The sequence below is a fragment of the Rosa chinensis genome, chromosome 4 (genome assembly GCF_002994745.2).
Source record: "Rosa chinensis cultivar Old Blush chromosome 4, RchiOBHm-V2, whole genome shotgun sequence".
Taxonomy (NCBI): Eukaryota; Viridiplantae; Streptophyta; class Magnoliopsida; order Rosales; family Rosaceae; genus Rosa; species Rosa chinensis.
In genome coordinates, this window is record NC_037091.1 from 9,354,840 (window position 1) to 9,372,831 (window position 17,992).

The window sequence follows — 17,992 nt, forward strand, 5'->3', positions numbered from 1 at the left end:
AATCTCTTCGGTCGACGTCCACGATAGTGACTTCGACCCAGTCCGGCGTCGCTCGCTTCCAATCGTCTGTCTCCTCTCGGTCAGACCAGCAACTCGGTACCTCGGTCACCCAATCAACCCGGTCACCCAATCCACCCGGTAACTCGGTCAACTCGACCAACTCAGTCACCCAATAATTTTCAAAAAAAAAATCATATATATCGCTGCAATTGTTGGAATACCCTTTTTTCCGTTTTTTTTTCCGCTGCATACTCTGTGTTCTTTGTTACTGTATTGTTGTGATGGGTGGTGATCAAAGTGAAGGTCAGGGTTCTAAGACCACTGAGGTTCAGAAAGTTGAGGTCTCTGTTAAGAGCTCAGAGGGTAGTTCTTTTGGTGGTACCAAGCTCACTGGTACCAATTTCCGAACATGGAAGAAGATTATGTCCGTTTATCTTCGCGGGATACACAAGATGGGACATGTGACAGGAACAATCAAGGTTCCTAGTGAAGATGACATAGAAGCCTATGCTAAGTGGGAAGATGATGATGGGTTAGTAATGTCTATTTTATTTAGAGCCATGACTGATGATGTGCTACAGATGGTAGAGGAATGTGCCACTGCTGAGGCAATATGGAAGACGTTAGGAGATCTCTATACAAATGAGTCTGATTTTATACAGGTTCATGAACTTATGTGCAAAGCTGCAGGAATGCAACAGAATGGGCAACCAGTGTCAGTGTTTTTCACCAAGCTGAAGAATGTATGGGCTGAAATTGATCAGAAGCGTCCCTGCAAGATCAAGAATCAGGAAGATCTTGTGTGGTACCAGAAGGAGAAGGAGCTAGAAAGGGTTCATGTCTTCCTGAGAGGGCTTGATGAGAAGCATAGCAGTGCCAAGGGAGAATTGCTCAGAATGACAGACCCTCCTAGTTTGAACACAGCTTTTACATACATCCGCAAGGATGAGTCTCAGCAGGAAAGTGTCAAACATGCACAGGTTGAAGTATCTAGCCTAGCCATTCAGGCCAAGTCACCTGCACCTTTCCTTCAGCAACAGAGTTCAGCCCCACTTCATCAGCAAGGTTTCCCGCAAGGCTTCTCCAACCGTCCTCGTCCTCAATGCTCTTATTGCAATGATCTTGGGCATGTTCGGGAGACTTGTTGGAAGTTGAATCCACATCTTAAACCTAAAAAACAAGGTTACCGTCCCGAGCCGCTTTGACTTCGACTTCTGATAAGCTAAGTGAGATTTGGTTGTGGCATCGCCGTTTAGGGCATCCATCTTTTAGTCTTATGAAGAAAACCATGCCTACTCTGTTTATTGGTGTGGATGAGTCAGTTTTACATTGTGAAACATGTGTCTTGGCCAAGAGTCATCGTGCTACTTATTCTCCTAGTATTTCTAATAAAAGTGTTATTCCTTTTGAGTTGATTCATTCTGATGTTTGGGGACCTTCTCGAGAGCCTACTGTCTCGGGTATGCAATATTTTGTGTTGTTTATTGATGATTGTACAAGACTGTCATGGGTTGCTCTTCTTAAAACCAAAGATGAAGTCTTCCCTGCTTTTCAAACCTTTCGTAATCTTGTTCAGACACAATATCATAGCACCATTAAAGTCCTTCGTTCAGACAATGGGGGGGAGTATGTTAATCATGTGTTCCAAGAGTTTTTTCAAAAACATGGGATTGTTCACCAAACCACGTGTCCACAAACACCAGAATAGAATGGAGTGTCCGAACGGAAAAACCGTCATTTACTTGATATGGCTCGTGCCCTTCTTTTTAGTGCTCATATGCCTAAGTATCTTTGGGGCGATGCTATACATGCTTCCTCTCATCTTATCAATCGTCTTCCATCTAGTGTCCTTCAGGGCAAAATTCCATTTGAGGTTCTCGCCTCTCATGTCTCCTTACCATCTTTTCACAATCTTCCAGCTCGTGTTTTTGGTTGTGTTGCCTTTGTCCATGTACCCAAAAATCAGAGGTCTAAGTTGGATGCTCGGGCCCTTAAGTGTGTGTTTGTTGGCTACGGCGGTCATCAGAAAGGGTACAAGTGTTATCATCCACCCACCAGAAAGTATTATGTCACTATGGATGTTACTTTCTTTGAAGACATGAGTTATTTCTCCTCTTCAGATACAGCTCTTCAGGGGGAGAATTCATATTTTGAAGAGCTATATCATGGAGAGGGGGAGGAATCAGAGGGAGAAGGAGAAGGCACACAGCCAGGAGGTATTTTGACGGATCCGGTTGAAACTATTAGCTTGTCTCCTCCAGCAGCAGAAGCACCAGTTTACATTACTCAGAATGAGGTTGAAGACACAACTGCCCCTCCTGCCATTGCTTCTACCCCTGACCCACAGCTTCCTGGTACTGAAGATCATCCATTTGAGGTATGTCCATCCACTGATACTAGTAGTAGTGAGTCTAATGGTGAGAAATATGAATTACCACATAGGACCACTCGAGGTCAATCAGCCAAAAAATATGAACCTACTCTTACTGCCAAATCAACATATCCAGTAGCCAACTATATGTCCACTAGGAGGTTGTCTAAGTCATATGCATCATTTGTGAATCAAATATCTGCTGTATCAGTACCTAACAAAGTGCAGGATGCATTGGGGGATCCAAAGTGGAGGAAGGCTATGGATGAAGAGATGGAGGCGTTGCAGAAGAACAATACTTGGCAACTTGTGCCTCCACCACAAGGCAAGAAGGCTGTAGGTTGTCGTTGGGTGTTTACCGTGAAGCATAATGCAGATGGATCAGTGAATCGATACAAAGCACGTCTTGTAGCAAAGGGATTTACTCAGACATATGGTATAGACTATGATGAAACTTTTGCTCCTGTTGCCAAGATGAATACTATTCGGGTTCTGCTCTCGTTCGCTGCTAATTTAAACTGGCCACTCCGACAATTTGATGTCAAGAATGCATTTCTGCATGGAGAGTTAGCCGAGGAAGTATACATGAGCCTCCCACCAGGGTATGTAGTTGCTTCTCCTGGTGAGTTTGTATGCAAATTGAGAAAGTCTCTGTATGGTCTCAAACAGTCACCTCGTGCTTGGTTTGGAAGATTTTCACAGTTCATGCGGAAGGTTGGTTACAGGCAGAGCAACTCAGACCATACCTTGTTCCTCAAGCATCAACAAGGGAAGGTAACAGCTCTAATTATCTATGTGGATGATATGGTAATCACTGGTAATGACACTGTTGAGATGGATAGACTGCAGAGACAGCTAGCTTCTGAGTTTGAGATGAAGGACTTGGGTGAGCTTAAGTACTTCTTAGGAATTGAGGTAGCCAGGGGGAGAGAAGGAATCTATCTGTGCCAGAGGAAGTATGTTCTTGACTTGTTGACAGAGACAGGTTTATTAGATTGCAGACCTATTGATACTCCTATTGAGCAGAACCATGGTTTAGCTGAGTATCCAGATCAGGTACCAACTGACCGAGCTCGCTATCAGAGGTTAGTTGGGCGCTTGATTTATTTGGCTCATACCAGACCTGACGTTGCGTATGCAGTGAGCGTGGTGAGTCAGTTCATGCATAATCCGAGTGAGAGTCACATGGATGCTGTTATGCGAATTCTGAAGTACTTGAAGTCAGCTCCAGGTAGGGGAGTACTATTTTCTAAACACAACAACATTCTTGAGGTTTGTGGCTTCACATATGCAGATTGGGCTGGAAATATCACAGACAGGAGGTCGACATCAGGTTACTTTACCTTTGTGGGAGGTAATTTGGTTACATGGAAGAGTAAGAAACAGAAAGTTGTGGCACGTTCTAGTGCTGAGGCGGAGTATAGAGGTATGGCTCACGGAGTGTGTGAATTGTTGTGGCTGAGAAATCTGTTACGTGATCTAGGTTTCATACTCAAAAATTCCATGCAGTTGTATTGTGACAACAAGGCAGCTATTGACATATCACAGAATCCAGTACAGCATGATCGTACTAAGCATGTGGAGGTTGATCGTCACTTTATAAACGAGAAACTAGATGCCAAAATCATTAGCTTTCCTTTTGTTCCAACTGAAGAGCAACTTGCAGATGTACTTACCAAAGGAGTTTCCAGAAAGGCGTTTTATGACTCACTAAGCAAGTTGGGCATGGTTGATGTATATGCGCCAACTTGAGGGGGAGTGTTAGTGTGAGTCATCGTTACCTATTAGGAATAGGCAACAAGGGAATATATTGTTGTAAATACTTACCTTGTATGTGTTGTAGTACAGTAGTACACAATAGGTGTAGTACGATTGTAATCCGTTTATATACACCACAGAATGGGTGTAATAGAATATCAGAAAAGTTTATTCTCTCAATCTTGTCCTATTTGACTATTATGATGCCGATATAGACTAAAATTCCATTTAAAATCCATAGCTAATATTTTTTTGTATAAATGTTTAAAAAAAAATCCACATTTTCTTATGATCGTGTTGAGTAAAAATTGCACATAGTAAGCGAAAATGTTACCCAACATAATTTCACCCGTATTCATTTAGTGAATAGAGTTTTTATTATTTTGGGTTCGACCCATTCAACACAGAATGTGTCTCTTAATTACAATCCTTTGTTACAGGGAAACAACATTTGATTCCATTTATGAAGAAACCAATTGAGGGGTGTATATATGTTTGTTTTTGCGGCTGCACCCGAATATTTGAATGGGTTGCCTACATACCCTTGGAGAGGGATCAAGCCACTCGTAGTTCAAGAGTTCCAATGAGTGAATGACTCATTGGAGGGCTTTGATTTTGGAATGAGAATAGTGTTTGTGACGAATTTGGTTTAAGTGGACCAGGGATTCGATTTTGTATTTAGGACGTAGTTGCATCTAGATAAATTTGGTTCTAGATTGCGTACATACCCTTTGCGGGATCAAACCACATTTAGTTCTTGCATTTAAGATTTAAATGGGTAGATGACCTATTTATTTTGAATTTGTGTTTGGGAGAGGGTTTAAAGCCCTTGAATTTGGTTTGGATTTTATTTGTGTGATTTGGAATGGGTTTGATTTTTATGGTGTTGGGAGAATTTGACTGGAGTCAGTTATTCATTTGGGACTGGTCGAATTTGACTGGTGGAGTCAGGGATTTTGTTTGGAGTTGCATCTAGTAGGTCGCTAAACTACCTACATACCCTGTGAAGGGATCAAACCATTGTAGTTCATAGGATTTGTTGCTTTCTTGGTTTTGTACCAAAGGCAATTTCATTTTGGATTTTGAAGCATTGTTGTACGAAACTGATGTCTAAGTATTTTTTATTCGGGCACCCGTTGTGTTCAGCCTCGCCGAACTCTTTGAATGGGCCAAAAATGTGATGTGGATTCTTCTTATGAGTTATGTTCCTAGATTTGATGTGGGCACCCGCAATGTGCCGAGTGAACTCCGGGTCACGTTTTGTGGTTTTCGTCTAGAGCCTTGCAGTACCCATCAAGCATTTTTCTTTCGGATATCGAATTTACTAAGGACACCCATTAAAAGCTTATCGGGACCCAAATTTGATATAGGCACCCACCTGCTAGTCTTTTTCTCCATTCCACCCTTCACTTCTTTATTCTTCTTTGTCTTCTCTTCCACTGTCTTATCCAAAATTCGATCAAAACACGAACTCCTGCCAGAACAGATTTGTATAAGAACTGAATTGAAAACGGATTTGGAGATGGGTAGAAACTTCTTTAAAGCAATTGGGAGACGGGACCGCCCTTTTGTTCTTGGTCGAAGAAGATTCGAGAGCTTGGATCCTGCAATTGATGTCTCTACGCACAAATTGGGTGAGGGCTTGTTTATTTTCTTCATTCCTTAAATTGATTTGTGGACAGGGGAACTCAGAATTTGAAACCCTTGTCTTGGTCTTCTCTGTCAGTGACTCTGAGCTTCCAGAAGATATCGCCCCCTGGTGTTGAGATTTGGTCGAGGTGAAATTGAACAACGCTATGTGCAATATTGGGTCGACTAGCCATCAGATTTAATTAACTATCTCTATTTTAAGCAAGTTTGCTTCCCTCACCAAAAGCTTTGTGCAGACCTCAATTCGAAGGAGAAAAATTAACTTCCTTATTGCTTATTTGCATATGTCATAAGGAGGACACAGAGATTATTGCTGACATTGAGAGTAAGTTTTGTTATCAGAACATTCACTTTCTTCTCGTTTTTGCCTAGTGCTTTTGTCAATTTCTGCAATTATCTTGTTCACATTGATTTCATTTAATTGAGACGTCATGTTCAAACCTGAAGCCACCGCCAAAAGATTCTTGCATGAATTCAAAGCTTTTGATAATTATTTCAAAGCTTTTGGTATTATTGCACTCCACCTTGCCATTTTGTCTTATACCCTAATTGAACTTTCAATTTGATTAGGAGCATATCACCGCCAAGCTTTCATTAAATCTTCATACTTGATTAGAAAACCACCGCCAAGCTTTTCTTCTTTTTTGCTTTTCTATGGCGGCCCCTCATCAAGTTTTTAAATTTGTTTTCTTTTCTTGTCGGCTATTGTGAATGTTTAGACATCAGCACATGTAATTGGAACCCCTCTTCAATATGCAATGTCATCACCAGTTCATTCTTTTTCGTTTGCAGTTACCGGTGAGTGAAATGGGAACAAGGAATCTAAGAAAAGCTGTTTGGTTGCGGTGGTGTGCAGGTACGCCAAGGGCCTTGGAAAAGCTCCAGTAGTAATCAATGGCTCATGAACAGGGCATGGCACATCCGAATGGAGAGCTGTGTGCTTCGTCAGCAGCAGTAGTAACTTGCACCAGAAACAATTGTGTTTGTAATCAATTGCTTCGTCTTCTTTTCCCCGTCATCAGCTTGTATTCATTTGACAGAGCCTATGTATATGGTGCGAGTGCGGGTGTGTGTGCAGGCAAGAGCTTTAATGGAGCTTGTTTTCGTAAAAGCTCCGTTGACACTCTATTTGCTGCTGCAAAGCCCTTTTTGGTACTCAACAAGGCTTAAAAAATTCCACCGGATTGTTCATACACCCGTTGATACACATGTATCGTAAACGAGTAAAAGAGATGCTGCACAGAAAAAAGAAAGTAGCACTGGTGGATAAGAGAGGCCCCAACCTTTGTGTTGTCTGCTTGTTGGCTCCTTGCTTCAATCAAAATTGCTGAACACTTCTTCTCTCCTCTGCAGCAAGGCTTCGCCTCTTTCTTAATGTATTTCCTGTGTCCTTCGTTGTAGAAACTGTGCCTTTTTATAGGCAACAATGGATCAACTTGAGATAGGATAGTTATCAATTCAAATTCAAATTGCAGTTATAATCACATTTGTCACTTTGAATTGAAATGAATATAACCAAATCTTTCATGTTCAAGCTTCTGGTGGCTCTTGTGAATTTCAAACCTCATTTTTTTTTGACCTGGTCTTCCATTTGTAGGAGGTGAAGATTATCTTGTTTGGAAATTTGTACGTTCACGTAAAGCATGAAACTAGGGAATTTTGCATGTACTAGTAAATTGACCTGCACGATGCTGCGGGTTTTGTTTTTTTTTCCAATCTTCATATGTAATAGATAAATACTCGCAATCTAAAAAAAATAGGGCTAGTTAGAATATGATTTGTTTTATTGTTAATAATAGATTAACAATAAATTGGATACAACAACAACAACAAACTTTTTCCATGATTTGTAGAAATTTACAAATACAAAACATAATTGTTCTATTGATACTGACAAGCACAACTTAAGTTGTTTTAGAATAAAAGTTGACCAAAGTCAATGGCAAAAATTTCCTCTCTGCTAGGGTTTGGCATCCTGGGCTTTTGGGCGGCATTAGTGATCAAATGGCGAGATCCATGGCCGGGTTTCAGTCTATTTCTTTATGGGCAATTTCGATTTTCGACAATAAACAAAGATCTTGGAGGATTTTACCTGTTCCGTCGGGAAGCAAAAGAGCGCATCGTAAGGGAACATAGGAAATTTGGGGATTTTTCGACCAACACCACCATTGATAGCGACTTGCACATCGGCAGCTTCCGCATCCGATTCTATCGGTGTCGTACTGATACTACTAGACGGTATTTTTCTGTGGCAATCATGGTTGGATTCTCAATTCCCTTTGATTGGGTACATCTTTTGAAATCCAATTGTTTCTCCTTCTGCATCCTCAGGTATGTACCACAATGTTTACGTGTTAATCTATTCAATTATTTGATTTTTATTGCTATCACTAGTGACGATCAAGCTGAAGGACCCAATTGCTTTGTGAGTTGTATCAATGAGGATATGTAGTTGGAATAGCCAGGGCAGTTCCTGACCGGGTTTTCTTGCTCAAGCTCAGTTTTACATCACTAGTTTAAGTCTAGATATTTTGTGCATCTTGGACACTAGGATCCCAGATGAAAATCAAGCTAAGAGAACTACTTCTCATTTTGCTTGCTACTTTGATCTCTCTAGCTTTGTGTTATCCAACGGCCAATCTGGTGGTATCCTTCTTTTATGGAATTCCTCTACTGTGAATGTAGAAGTGATTACTTCACATACTAGATTTATTCATTGTCAAATTACTGATCTTGCTAATGATAAAACTTGGATCACCACCTTTATTTACGCCTATCCTCATAAACCTTTACAAAGTAATCTGTGGAATGATCTTAAGATCATTCATGCTCATAGTAATTTTCCAAGACTTTTGATCGGAGATTTTAACAATGTCATTGCTTCTGATGAAAAAATTGGTGGAATTCCCCTTGTAATGTTTATATGCAGAATTTTATTAGATTTTTGAATGATATTCAGGTTACTTCCTTGAATGCTGAAGGTCTCCCTTTCACTTGGTTAAATAAACACAAAGATCACACTATAATCTTTGAAAGATTAGACAGTGTTGTTGCAACTCAGGTTGGCTTAATTTATTTCCAGATTACAAACTTGAGAATCTGCCCATGGTGGGCTATGATCATGGGCCAATTATTTTGACTACTTTGCCTGGCACTAGTATTAGAAAAAGGATGTTTAGATTTGAAGCAGCTTGGTTGTCTCATCCAGACTTCATTGATATCACTAAAAGAACTTGGTCATATAGAATGGACTCAGATCCTATTAAGAATTTTGTTGCTATCGCTGGTGCCTTTGCTCACCAACTAACTCTCTGGAACAGACTTGTTTTCGGTAGCATTTCTAAGAAACTTAAACAATTGCATAATGATGTTAAGTTCTATCAGGATCAGCTTATGCTTTTTCCTCATTCTTGTTTTCTTCAAGAAAAGGTGTTTCAACTCAATAATGATTTATTAGAGGTTCAAAGAAATGAAGAGATTTTTTGGGCTCAACGAGCTAAAGCTAATTGGTTAGCACTTGGTGACAAGAACACTAGATTTTTCCAAACTAAAGCTACTATAAGGAAGAAAACAAATAAGATTAGTAGAATTAAGAATGATGCAGGTTTTTGGCTTGAGAACCATAATGATATTGCTGATTTCTTTGTGCAGGATTTTCAAAAAAGATACAAGACTACTAACCAAACTTCTGTAGAGGATATCTCTAACTTTATCAATATTATAGATCCTATTATTATAGAGGAAGATAACAATAGATTATTAACAGAAGTTTCTCAAGATGAAATTCTGAATGCAGTTAATTCTATTGGTGCCCTAAAGGCTCCAGGACCTGATGGTATTCATGCCATTTTCTACCAGAGACATTGGGAAGTAATCAAGGGAAGTCTCTTTTCTCTTGTATGTGAATTCTTTTCCAAAAATCTTCTTTAAACTTGCTGAATCATACCAATATAGCCCTAATTCCTAAGGTTGAAAAACTTGACCTAGTTTCTCATTACAGACCAATAAGCCTTTGCAACGTGGCTTACAAGGTCATTTCAAAAATTATAGTTACTAGATTGAGAAAGATCTTAGATAAATGTATTTTGAACAACCAGGGGGCCTTTGCTTCAGGAAGATCTATCCTGGATAATATTTTAGTGGCCCATGAGATGTTCTCAAATCTTAACAGAACCAAAGCTACTGATGGAGCAATGGATGTTAAGCTTGATCTTGAAAAAGCTTATGAATATCTAAATTGGGACTATATTAGATGTTGCCTTGCTAGATTTGGTTTCCATCCTAGTTGGATTGAGATTGTAATTGAATGCATTTCTTCTGTTTCTTTCTCTCTTATCATTAATGGGAAACAAGAAGGACATTTTACCCCTTCTAGGGGCTTACGACAAGGAGACCCGCTCTCTCCTTATATATTCATTCTTTGTATGGAGCCTCTTATAAGACATTTGAATAGTGCTTCTGTGAGAACAAAAAATCACATTGGTCTCCTCTCCTCTGCAGGGGGATTAAGAATTTCTAATTTGATGTTTGCTGATGATTGTTTAATCTTTGGCAGGGCCACTTCTTCTGTTGCAAATAACTTAAAGTCTATTCTAACCAGATTTGCCAAAGCCTCTGGACAAAAGATCAACTTAGATAAGTCTTCGATCTATTTCTCTAATAAAGTTTTGGCTAATAGAAAAGTTGTTATTTCCAATATCCTTGGAATCAAACACAGATCTACTATTGGGAAGTATTTGGGAATCCATAACATTATTTTTTGGAAAGATCCAGCGAATGCTAAGGAATTGTTACTCAAAGTAACTAACAAGCTTAGTGGTTGGAAGAGTTCTACTTTGTCTAGAGCTGGGAAACTAACCTTGATCAAATCTAATATTTCGGGAATTCCTAATCATGTTATGTCTTGTTTCAAATGTCCTGCTAAAGTAACTAATGCCTTAGATAAAGAAGCTAGAATTTTCTTCTGGGGGAAGGATGTACAGTCTCCCCCAGTTGCTTGGAATCAGGTTTGTCTTCCTAAATCCGCTGGAGGTCTTGGAATTAGACCTGCTGCCTTCTTCAACAAGGCTGCTTTAGCTAAATTAGGATGGAAAGTCCTCACCAACCCTAACAACTGGTGGGTTGAGCTTGTCAGGAGAAAGTATCTTAGGAAGCATTCGTTCTTTACTCTGAAAAATCAAACCAATCACTCTTTGGCTTGGAAAAGTATTTTGGATTCTAGAGATCTTATCTTGGAGGGTATGAGATGGATTGTTGGACATGGTCAAGATATTATGTTCTGGACTTTTAATTGGGTTTTTCCTTTTCCTTTTATTAATCTTGTTGATACAAATGTTAGAGATCATGTTGATTTGAATGAGAAAGTGTGTGACTATTTTCAAAATGGTTGTTGGAATGTTCCTAAGCTTGGGCTACTTTTAGATCAGAATACTATTAATGCTATTCTTAGTATCCCTATTCCTTTTAATGATTTTAAGGATGAGTTTGTTTGGTGCCCTGCTGCCAATGGACAGTTTTCTATAAAATCTGCTACTTGGATGCAATGTAGTGATATTCAACCTCACTTGAATGCCAAGTTTATGAATGTTATTTGGAAATTAAATATCCCTCCTAAGGCAAAAATCTTTGCTTGGCTGCTTGTGAGGGGTAGATTGAAAACTAAAGTAAGAATTGCTCATTTTAATAACAGCTTTGATACCAACTGTGATCTGTGCCAGCATGGTTCGGAAGATATTAACCATTTATTTTGCTCTTGTCCCTTTACTGCAAGAGTTTGGAATTTGTCTAAACTCACTGATGATTCCAATGTTCCTTACAATTTTAGTAATATCTTTGATTGGTTTCATCAGATTTTTAACATTTCGAAAGATCTCACCTTTATTGAGAATGCTATTGTGCTTTGTTGGAAAATCTGGCAGGCCAGAAATAATCTCATCTTCAGGAACATACCTGCTAATCCGAACATGGTGGTGCATGCTGCAGCTGCAGCTGAGAATTCTTATAGAGCTCACAATCCTACTCACATGAAGTGCCCTGTTGGCAACTATAGGCTGATCAGGTGGCTTCCCCCTCTGGAGAACAAATTCGAACTTAATTTTGATGGCTCTGTGAAGCATGATGGGATGGCTGTAGCTGGTTTTGTCATTAGAAACCATTCTGGCTCCCCGGTGGTGGCTGGAACTAGGAAGATCGGCTCTACTGCTGTTCTTGTGGCGGAGTATACCGTGCTCAAAGATGGTCTCCTCCATGCGTTGCATCTCAACTGCTCTAACATTCTAGTAGAGGGTGATTCAAAGCTGGTGATCGACTGTGTTAACAAGATTAGTGACCCTCCTTGGAAAATTCGTTCTCTTGTTCGTGACATCCACCAAGACATCTCTAGTATGTTTGAGGAAATCTCTTTCTATCATATTCCTCATGAAGCAAACCTTGTTGCTGACGCAATTGCCTCCCTTGGTCATCAATCTCCGGATGTGATTATATGGCGAGACAAACTTCCTCTTTTAGCTTGCTCGGCTTTTAATTTAACCAATTTAATTTTGGTGTAGTTAGAGGCTATGTGTTGTAAGTTTCTTTTTCCTCTTCAAAAAAAAAAACATAATTGTTCTCCCTTAGGAAAAAAAATTAAAAAAAAAAGAATATGGCAGAATTATAAAAAAAATAAAATAAAAAAAAAGGAAGGAAAGGTTGTGGTAGAATTGTATTTTGAGTCAAAAGACGGGTAAAACCGTGACTTCATTTTGTGAACAGTGATCAACAGTGCTAGGAGCTTTAGTATATTTAGAATTTGAATCTGTATGTGATTCCATTTAGTGCTTAATTGGAAAACATATCATGATTCCATAAGTGCTCAATTGGAAAACCTATTATGATTCCATTAGTGCTTAAATGGAAAACCCCATCATGATTTGTTTAAGGCCAACCACTATGGCCTAGGTAGCCTATATATAGAGGCTACGACAAAGTAACAAGACACACAATTCATCAACTAATCTCTACAATTATCCAAGCCTCTCCAGAGCAACCCCTCTCATTCTCTTAGCGGTGACCGAGTTTTGCGAAGTGATAAGCTTGGTCTGCACTTTGAATATTTTAACTGTCTTCATGTTCTTCCTCTGCGTTCACAAACCCACCACGGAAAGAACTTTGCTTACAATCAATGTTTGAGCACTTTGTTAATTAAGCTTTTTGTCTTATTCACCTAATCTAATCTTTTGGTCTGCAACACCACCACCAGAACGTCCACTTCTTTCTTTTTTTTATATACATTGCTTTATGCCTTGTCAATTTCTGAAATGGTTTTGATGATATTGGCCACACTTGGGGATTAAAGTTTCATGCCCAGATAAAAGTGCCACCTCCAAGGACTTCTCTTATTTGGCTTTTTATATTGGCACCGCTTTGAAGCTTTTTGGAACACAAATACTACAAAGCTGCTGAACATAATTGAACTTTGAAGTTTGTTTAGTCAATAACACTGCAAATTCTCATGTTTCTTTCTTCTCTTGACACGCTGCACCCACGAACACATACTTGTCACCTTTTGAGATCAAGTCCTAGTCTGCCTCATTTGGTCGTCTTGGCCTTTTGCAAGTATAATGAACTGTGCATCAGATTTGTCTTGGAATTGGCTGCCACAAAGTGTGTTTAATTTTGACGACCTGAGACTCGCCTCGCAATTCCATTGCACAGCTTTCTTTCTTGCCTGTCATCTTTTGGTGTTAAAAGCTTCAGATCGCCTCTGACTATTTTGGCCTTCTGCAAACATAAAGACTTGTGCACCAAATTTGTTCTTAATTGGATGCTTCAAAGCTTGTCTTCAATTTTAACAAATTTGCTTGCTGTGCAGGTTCAAGAAGGACTAGGTGATTATAGTCACAGTAATGTCAAAGCCTTGAAGCTTTATTTTGAGGGTGAGCATCTTCTTCCAAGTGCCAGTTCTGGTTTAATCTCGTTGGCATACATGAATATTAGAGTTTGCTGCAGAACTGTATTTATTTTGACAGCCTTTCTCCGTCTCCTTCCTTTGAATCAGAAGGTCAGGACTGGCTTATTTTTGGCTATGGTGTTTTGAAAGAATGCAAGGGGATCACATATAGTATTTAAGTGAAATTGACAGAGTTCCCTTCTTTTTATCGTCATTTTAAATTTGAACCAAGACCCCTTATGAAAGCATGGCCAGGATGGTGATTCACATAGGGTCCTCTGCCAGTTTCGGGGTGTATTAACCCAAACTTGAGACTTGAGGATGATTTCGGCACCTGAAGGCACGTTGGGTCAAAGCTCTAAAACAGTATTGATACCGTAAGGCACCACCATTGGAGCTTTGATAGTAGTTTCGGCACCCTAAGGCACGCCATGCTGGAGCTCAACGACAATATCGGCACCCTAAGGCACGCCGTGTCGGAGCATGATATTGATACCCTACGGTATCGCTGGAGGCCTGCATCATTTGAGAATAGCAAAGGAAATGGTGCAGATCGGTGAAAGTCTCACCCTCTTCTTTCTTGCTTTCTTCCTCTCCTCCGCTGCTCTCCCTCTGCTTCTTCCCGGTCTCCTGATGCTGCTATGTTCTATTCCTTCGTCCTCCTTTTTCTTTTCATGTTAGCCATTATATAGTGAGCACTAATGAAGGATTTGACTTCTAAACAACATCAGGGTTGTTGGAGGTCCACTCAATTTTGAACTAGTTGGACCCTTATCATCCAAGAAGCCGTGAAGGCAACAACTCCTACACTTTTGTAGTTGCTTTGTTAACAAGACTTTTAACAAGCTATAAGTCATGTACTCGGCAGCTTTCTTTCTGTTGCTTAGAATTTCACTAGCTATCAAGCTCGTTTATAATATGAAAGGCTTTTAATTTTGTATAAATTAAAGCACTCACATTTCTTTCAATGAACGGAACTCATCGAATTGGGTCTGTATTTTTTTCGTTTCAACACTTCAATTCTTCATGGAGATTTAAATTCTGATTTGGGGAAATCTCATGAATCTACTCTAAATCTCTGGCAACAATCTTGAAGCGCAATTGTTGGGTTTAATCTGAAAAAGCTGTAATCTTTTAAACTAAATGTTTGGGTTTGTGGTTTTGTAGGCACACTTGCTGCATGTGCGTTTTGAGGCATGATGTCATGAAGATTACTGATTTTCTTTGTTAGTCATTGCAAAAAAAAAAAAAAAAGTCATAGATATCTTGATTGCTCTCAATTTTCTTTCAACAACAAAATCAAAACTTCAAAATATGAGAGAAGATGGTTGGGATGATTTGATTATGAGGGTTGAATTATTTTGTTGTGAGTATAATATTATTGTGCCAGATATGTCTGCTCCTTACAAGAAATGTACAAGGGCATGTGAACAAAATATTACAAATGAGTATTTTTATCGGGTCAATATACGTAATGATGTGATAGACTTTCAGTTGGCAGAGTTGGATAGTAGATTTATAGATAATTCATTGGAGCTCCTTGTTCTTAGTGCTATATTTGATCCACGTAATAATTTTCAATCATTTAAATGTGAAGATGTTTGCAATCTTGCTTTGAGGTTTTATCCTCAAGATTTTACATCATATGATATGCTTGCTCTAGATATGGAGTGTGGGTATTTTCTAACAGATATTCAGAGGGATCCAAGATTTGCCAAGACAACTACTGTGTCTGATTTGTGTCGGCGGTTAGTTGAATCAAGAAAGTCAACATTCTTTCCTACGATTTATAAATTGATTTGTCTTGTGCTGACTCTGCCAGTTTCTACAGCAACAATAGAGAGAGTATTTTCAACTTTGAACATCATAAAAAATAAACTTCAAAATAAGATAGAAGATGAGTTTCTTGATGATTTGATGGTTCTCTACATCGAAAAAGAATTTGCCGATTGCATTGATAATGATTCTGTGATTGCTGAGTTTGAAGTGAGTGGGCCTCAGAGGGTACGATTTAGTTAGTTTATTCTTGTTTTACAATAAATCTATGTTTGTAGTTTTAATTTACGGGGTTTGGTTTTATGTCCATTCCGTTGTGTGTTTTAATTGAAAATAATAAAGACGTAAGGATGAGCCTCCCACTGGGCTCTAAATCTCAAAAAACAATTAGCCTAGACAAGTCTCGGATCCTAGATCCGCCACTATTTAATACCCATGCGCAGAGACAACTGCATGAAAGACCATGTTGTCTCTTTATTTGTTCCCTAGCATGAATTAAACACTAAAATTTTCGTTAATTATAAATTACCGCCGTATCTTTAAATTGATCAATAATTACAAAATTTTCATCCCTGTTTAAATATGTTTGATGCAATAAAAAAAAAACAACAAAAAACAAGAAAACTTTCTGGGTCAATTTTCAATACTTTGGCTCGACCATTTATATCTAAACCAAACCAAAATTATACACAAATTATAATAAACACCTTCAACTTTGATAGTAAAAAATTTCCAAGACTGATTTTGTACTACATCATTATATTTTCTCCTTTATTAAATTGTTGGTCTTTGTTGTTGATCTTCGTGATCTTGAGTTTTTTGCTTGTCCATATTTTCTCCTTTTTTGTTTGCACTTAGATACTTAATGTCTTTATTATATGGACATTTCTCTTCGTAGGCATTGTGAAGCTGCAAATGAAAAACATTTAAATTCATTAGTATGCAGTGAGCCAAGTACAACTATCTTCATTCAAAACACATATAAAAATTGTTATCAAGCAAACTGGATGATTACTACTGAGTTCCAGTAGATAATTGGATTGCTACTGAGGGTTACTCTATTGGGCAATTGCTACGAAGAATGAATAGGAAATTGGATAATTTTTAATCATTATTGGTGGAACATATGGGTGACTACTATGGTACTATTAACTGTAAGTGATATATTGAGTAATAATTACTAACTACAGTGATGTGTTTAATTCCTACTTAGAGTTAGTAGGGAATTAAGTAATTGGAACCAAGGATCAATATAAATCGATATTCGAAAATCATAACATCAAGAATTCTCGACAATTTATAAATAACTCGATAATTAAATAAATTAAAGCTTTCGAAGAGTGAAACTCAGTCTCAATTTAATCAACCTCATAAATTGTCTATAAACCGTCGAGAATATAAATCTTGAAATCTAGATGAAAATAGAGTTAATTAGATCTAAGTCCAAAACTCACAGCCCATATTAGATGCAGTCCGGATGAATTTACTTTGGATTTATAACGGACAAGGTGCCACATTGGATTTATTACGCGGTCCTATGACTCAGCTGCCACATTGGATTTATTTCCTTTTTTATGTCACGCCCCTGATTTTACGCACATGAAAATCGATATATATAACCCCATAATTATATATGCGTGAACGTCCAGTCATCAATACAAAATACCTGGAATCTTTTTCCCTTTAACTTACACAGATATTGATGCCCTGAACCCTCAAAGTTAATATAAACTCGCTCCATAGAGTTATATATTACAATGCTTACGAAATAGATTGTCAACAACAAAATAAAACGTAAATGCAGCTCAGAGTAACTATACAACGGAAGTCCTTAATCAACGGTAAAGTTACAAAATGGCATCCTACCGTAAAGCCGCAAAGGCGCTACCTCCGCTTCAGCCCCGATTATCCTAACCTGCAGGATTAACCCCTACACCGTTTGAATAGTGTACCGGGTTGCCACACAACAAACCCGGTAAGCTTTTGCAAGCCCGTATGAGTAACTCAAACCACACACAACTCACGCCAAAAATAAGGAAAACAACTCACGCTTTGATTCCTTAAAACACGAAATAAAGGAGAATAACTCACACTTTAATTTCCTTTCAAATCGAAATAAAAGAAAGCAACTCACACCTTGTTTCCTTTTAAAACGAAACATAGAAAACAACTCACACTTGATTTCTATCAATAAAACATAGAAAGCAACTCACACCTTGATTTCTATCAATAAAACATAGAAAACAACTCACACCTTGAATTCTATCAATAAAACATAGAAAACAACTCACACCTTGAATTCTATCAGTTAAAACATAGAAAACAACTCACACCTTGATTTCTATCAATAAAACATAGAAAACAACTCACACCTTGAATTCTATCAATAAAACATAGAAAACAACTCACACCTTGAATTCTATCAGTTGTACCATAAGCGTACCATAGAAAGCAACTCACACCTTGATTTCTATCAAATCGTTAATAAGGAAATCAACTTGCACCTTGTC

The 17,992-nt window shown here is 38.5% G+C and overlaps 2 protein-coding genes across 3 annotated transcripts; both read left to right on the forward strand.

The window, feature by feature from the left end:
- Window positions 1–5,062: 5,062 nt before the first annotated feature.
- LOC121052958 lies at window positions 5,063–7,308 on the forward strand. Of its 2 annotated transcripts, none has more exons than XM_040519156.1 (4): window positions 5,063–5,763; window positions 5,856–5,907; window positions 6,016–6,104; window positions 6,572–7,308. In XM_040519156.1, exons 1-4 carry the CDS (start codon window positions 5,310–5,312, stop codon window positions 6,583–6,585), a joined length of 609 nt encoding a protein of 202 aa, XP_040375090.1. In that variant the 5' UTR covers window positions 5,063–5,309; the 3' UTR covers window positions 6,586–7,308. The 2 variants fall into 2 exon arrangements, with proteins under 2 accessions (XP_040375090.1, XP_040375089.1); XM_040519155.1 differs by having other exon boundaries at window positions 6,636–7,308.
- A 385-nt stretch (window positions 7,309–7,693) lies between these two features.
- On the forward strand, window positions 7,694–12,341 carry LOC121052548. Its single transcript, XM_040517796.1, has 2 exons — window positions 7,694–8,110; window positions 11,698–12,341. The coding sequence occupies exon 2, from the start codon at window positions 11,743–11,745 to the stop codon at window positions 12,325–12,327; it is 585 nt and encodes a 194-aa protein (XP_040373730.1). The 5' UTR covers window positions 7,694–8,110; window positions 11,698–11,742; the 3' UTR covers window positions 12,328–12,341.
- Window positions 12,342–17,992: the final 5,651 nt, after the last annotated feature.

Bases quoted from the DNA above. Each gene is read 5' to 3' on its own strand.
- LOC121052958 (XM_040519155.1), top strand. From the start codon at position 5,310: ATGTGGATTCTTCTTATGAGTTATGTTCCTAGATTTGATGTGGGCACC. The intron at 5,908-6,015 runs GTGAAATTGAAC...AGCTTTGTGCAG, and splicing joins GGTGTTGAGATTTGGTCGAG to ACCTCAATTCGAAGGAGAAA. The intron at 6,105-6,635 runs GTAAGTTTTGTT...GGTGGTGTGCAG, and splicing joins GATTATTGCTGACATTGAGA to GTACGCCAAGGGCCTTGGAA.
- LOC121052548 (XM_040517796.1), top strand. From the start codon at position 11,743: ATGGTGGTGCATGCTGCAGCTGCAGCTGAGAATTCTTATAGAGCTCAC.